At 50.7% G+C, this 4745-nt stretch overlaps 1 protein-coding gene across 1 annotated transcript in view; it reads right to left on the bottom strand.

Annotated features, from left to right (window-relative positions):
* kif21a (kinesin family member 21A) overlaps positions 1-3538 on the bottom strand; it is a 33392-nt gene extending 29854 nt beyond the window's left edge. The window contains 1 exon segment of the mRNA XM_076137678.1: positions 3232-3538. Within this exon segment, the coding sequence (XP_075993793.1) occupies positions 3232-3275 (44 nt within the window). The 5' untranslated portion in view covers positions 3276-3538.
* Between the last annotated feature and the right edge of the window lie 1207 nt (positions 3539-4745).

The raw sequence follows: 4745 nt of genomic DNA, 5'->3' as shown, positions 1-4745 counted from the left end.
CCCACAGAATGTTGTCGCGTGTGTGTGTGTGTGTGTGTGTGGGCGTAACTCGTGTCTTTCAGATGTCTCTTCCTCATTAATTCAGGTTTGTTCACTTGATTGACAGGTCTTAATCATCTAAACACACACTGGTGTCACTTAAGGAGAACCACTGGAAACCACACACACACACACACACACACACACACACACACACACACACACACACACACACACACACACACACACACACACACACACACACACACACACACACACACACACACACACACACACACACACACACACACACACACACACACACACACACACACACACCGTCTGGATACTTCCTGTCTGGCACTTTAACACTTTGTCTAACGCCTGAAAAGACAAACGGCACATGAAGTGTCACCATGGTGACGGTAGTTTCTCTAGAGAGGTAGATAGATACTGACAGAGGAAGAGGAGGATGCTCTATCACAGACAGCATGGAGAGGCCTGATTGAGGGGTGTGAACAGAGCAGCAGGTCGCTCTACATCCACTGGGGGTTTGGTGTTTGTGCAGCGTTGCCATGGGTGACGAGGGAACGTCACATCCCTGACTGAGCTCCTCAGACGTCCCTCGCTCCCTGACACACACCTGACACACACTCCACCCTGCACCAGTCAAAAAACACAGCGCCTCATACTAATTAACCCTTTGTGGGTTGAACTCCCTACAGCCTATAATCACATGGCTCATCTTAACGAGCTTAACGAGCCCGCTTAGCTCCGCCCACAACAATGACCTGCAACCTCCAGGCTCAGACTTGATCCCATTAAAGCGTCCGCTGCGCCGCTCGGCCTGTAACTGAGCCTTCAGTGGCTCAGGCATGACATCATCATCATCATCATCTTCAGCTGAGCCTGAACACGGAGCCCCACAGGAGGAAGAGGAGCAGTCAAACCCAGATCATGGCACTCAATGTGTCGGTAAGATGTTAGCTTCCCCATTTCTAAAGTTCCTGGTTGCTTGATGCTCATTGGTCGGCTCGTAGATGTAAACACAGTGAGTCGCTCCTTCCTGCTGCTCGTCTGTCGCCACTGAAAACCAATTAGTCTCATTGTCTTCATGCTAAACTGCAGCAAATCCCCTCAGCCGGCCGGTTGAACAAGTCCTCAAACCTGCCACACATTAGTGACACACACTCGTGTCGCACTGTGCAAACAACCCGACTGCAGTGTGTGAGCAGGGGCGTGACGTCTGAAGCAACATGGCCGCCCAGTCAGGCTCAGCACACGCTCTGATCTGTGTGTACCTTAGAGAGAGAACAGGTCGGCCTCTGTTCAAACAGGACAGAGGCTCAAACTGATTGCTCAATCCGAGGGGGGAAGCCTCGGCGCCGTGACAACCTAATTTGTTTCAGAGAAAGGGAGGAAGTATTCAAGCGGTTTGTGCACCTGGGAGCTGAACGCTTCTGTCACCTGCTGCACCTAAACGCCTCTGGGCTAGTGGAGAGCATGAGGAGTGTAAGTAGCTGAGAGGAAGCAGGAGAGGGAGGAGGGGAGGAGGGAGGAGGGGTTTAATGCTGTCACACGTAATTAGAGCTCATGCACGTGCACACTGAGGGTGTCAACAAACTGCCAACTGTTTTTTTCTCCAGCTGGTTGGAGCTAAAACACTGAGAGCTAATCACGGAGGCTGAGTGACGCAACAGGGGAAAACAAAGACACTGAAAGCAGCATTGTCATCGTCATCGTTATCATCATCATCGTCATCATCATCTTCATCCTTAAGATTTAAAAAGTGCAGCGTTCAGGGCCCAGGAGAGGAGCAGGAGAGGAGACTCCCCTGCTGGATCCATCAAACACACGACCTGGTTCTTCTACTTCAATTAGAGACCTCACACATCACCTGGGACAACATCACCATCACACACTGTCACACACTGTCACACACACTGTAAACTGCTCCAGTGTAACAGACGGCCGTGTCAGATTCGGTCTCTCAGCCTCGTCTTTGCTCCTCAGTCTTAGATCTCAGTCTGAAACTCAAACCTGACACTTACTACATGTATGGTTGATTACTTTTCAGCCAGTTAACACGTTCTCCAACACCATGAGTGTGTAAACATGTCAGATCCATCACCTCACCTCCCTCTGGGTCACAGCCTGTCAGATGTTTGCACTGAAGCTAAACTGTCCTACGGCTTTCAGAGGCCTTAAACGTCACACGTCCTTACAGTTTGATCATAAAGGGCAAAGGAACACGTCTGGGTGAGGGTCAGAGGTCACATGTAGGGTCAATTGTGGTTGCTGTAAACTGTGTGTGTATCAAAGAAAGAGTTCAAAGCAAACCTACATCCACTGGGCCTTGGCAGAGGTATGAAATGGGCCAGGAACGTTCTGCAACATTTCAATCCATTCTGTTACAAAGTGACAGGATAGTGGTTGGATACAAAAGAACACAGTGAGTCCTAATAGAATAAGATAACACACACACACACACACACACACACACACACACACACACACACACACACAGAGACAACAGAGTCATCAGTCAGGAGTCCAGAGGGACAGACAGGTTTCCACTCTGCCCTGTCGCTGTGCCACCTCACCAGCTGGGTGGGAGCCTGTGGGGCCTGATCCTGATCCTGATCCTGATCCTACACAGTGGCTCCCATCAGGAGCAGCAGGGAGTCTGATCTGATCCCGCTTCTCTCTGCTCCGCCTGTCTGCACACAAAGAGCCGACTGAACGCCCGTCTGTCCCTCCACACAACCTGGCTGACAGTGAAGAGCCTCTTTCATCGATCAACCGTCAGTCTGCAGGAGGATCTGAGGATCTGGGCTCCGAGGCTCAGAGGCTCTGAGGTTCTGAGTCCAGGCCAAGCTTTGGGACAAACAGCCTGATTCTTGCCTCTCCCACCCTCAGCCTCCTTCTCCTGTTAGCACCAGATGATATCATCCTGCATGCCTCAGTGTGTGTGTGTGTGTGTGTGTGTGTGTGTGTGTGTGTGTGTGTCCGGTCTAATGCACCTGCAAGCATCGCCCCTACACAGTCAAACTGCTAACCCAGGCCGGACTGAAACATACAGAGAACCCGGTCCCTGTGCTGAAGCGGACCGAGCCGGATCTCTACCCGGCCTGTGCGGATCAACAGATGCTGCTGCTGCTGCTGCCGCCGGCGTGCCGGTTGTGGCCCGCGGGCCCGCAGCTCCGTGTGACAGGTGGGCCGGTGGAGGCAGGAGAAGCAGAGGTGACCTACCTGAGCGCCACACGGACCGAGCTCTCATCCTGACCCGTCGTCATGGTTCCACCTGTCGTGCGACGACACAGAGGAATAGAAACCCGCGTCTATGCGAGTCTGCCGCTGCTGCTGTGCATCGGTCGTCCCGGGGAAATGGAGCCTGGAAGCCTGAGCGGATTCACTTCACTTCGTCTGCAGCGCCGCCATTTACAAACAAACCCCGAATAAGAGAGCCGGGGCGCCGCGCGCGCTGCGTCCGCATGTTGGGTCTGATGCTCCGCTCAGGCTCAGCGCGCAGACGGGCTGAGGCTGGGCGAGCACGCGCACACACACGGACACACACACACACACACGCACACACACACGCTGCTCCCCTCGCGCACCGGGAGGGAGCCGCAATGCGTCACCAAGCCACGCCCTCACCGGGTAGCGCTGCGAGGTGACGTCATGACAAGGCTCAATCACGGTGCGTTTACCTTCATTTACTTTGATCAAGGATTTCAATTAGCAAAGTATTTTGATTGAAGAAAGAAAGAAAGAAAGAGATAGAAAATCAATGAGCGTGCGGTTATTTAAACATTTAGGAGATTTTTGTACAAAGAGAAGGAAGAGGAAAGAAAAAGATAACAGAAACAAAGAAACCAATAATGAAACAACACAGACAAGTCACTGTGGTTGAGATGAAGATGTAAACAAAGCACCGTCATCTGCACCATCTGTTCAATGAGCAACACGCAGCTGCACATTCACTTTGATACTCGCATTAAAATGTAAAATTAGAGAATAATAGACACACAAACGTTACATTTAGCAGTCCTGCACCAGCTGTAAGTGTTACACATGAAGTATCGAGTTGTTCCCCTGCGGTTAGACTGTTTAATAAGTGACAAACTGGTTGATTTCTTCATGTAAAACAGATGAGTGTACTGATTGACTCAGTGAAGCTTTAGCGCCACCTTGTGGTTCAGAGCCATCACAGCACGATGACTCTGTTGAAGATGAAGTGATGGACTGAAGGCAGAGAGCTTTTACTTAAACGTGCTGATATGAATCTGTCAAAGTATGTGTTGTTCTGGTTGTTTATGTAACTTATCTTTGGCTTAACTGTGCCTAATCAGATCTGCAGGACTTGGTTGGTTGGTTGGTTGACGTGTCAAAGCCTCCAGCACTCCACCCAACCTCTCCCTGCTGGGCCACGTCACCATGGATACAGGGTCTTATTACGCAGACGGGACAACGTGGCAAATCTCAGGATCACTAATGACCAGGCGAGCATCGGGCTTTACTGATTCGGACATTTAAATGTAATCAACCTGCCTATTAACCCTCTGAAGACCTGATGTGGAATCAAATCAGCTTTAGGTTCACATAAAGAGCATCTTAGGCTTAAATCTGCAAAGGATACATATTACATCACTCTTCAGGACAGAGAGGACACACCGGTCAATGCGACCCCACTTCTTTCTTCTCTCTCTCTCTCTCTCTCTCTCTCTACTTCACCTGTTTGTCATCAATCATGCACAACAGACTGC

This window comes from Genypterus blacodes, unplaced genomic scaffold, assembly GCF_046128005.1.
Source record: "Genypterus blacodes isolate CSIRO-AG114 ecotype Tasmania unplaced genomic scaffold, CSIRO-AGI_Gbla_v1 ptg000332l_1, whole genome shotgun sequence".
Taxonomy (NCBI): Eukaryota; Metazoa; Chordata; class Actinopteri; order Ophidiiformes; family Ophidiidae; genus Genypterus; species Genypterus blacodes.
This window is presented reverse-complemented; position numbering and strand designations above follow the sequence as displayed.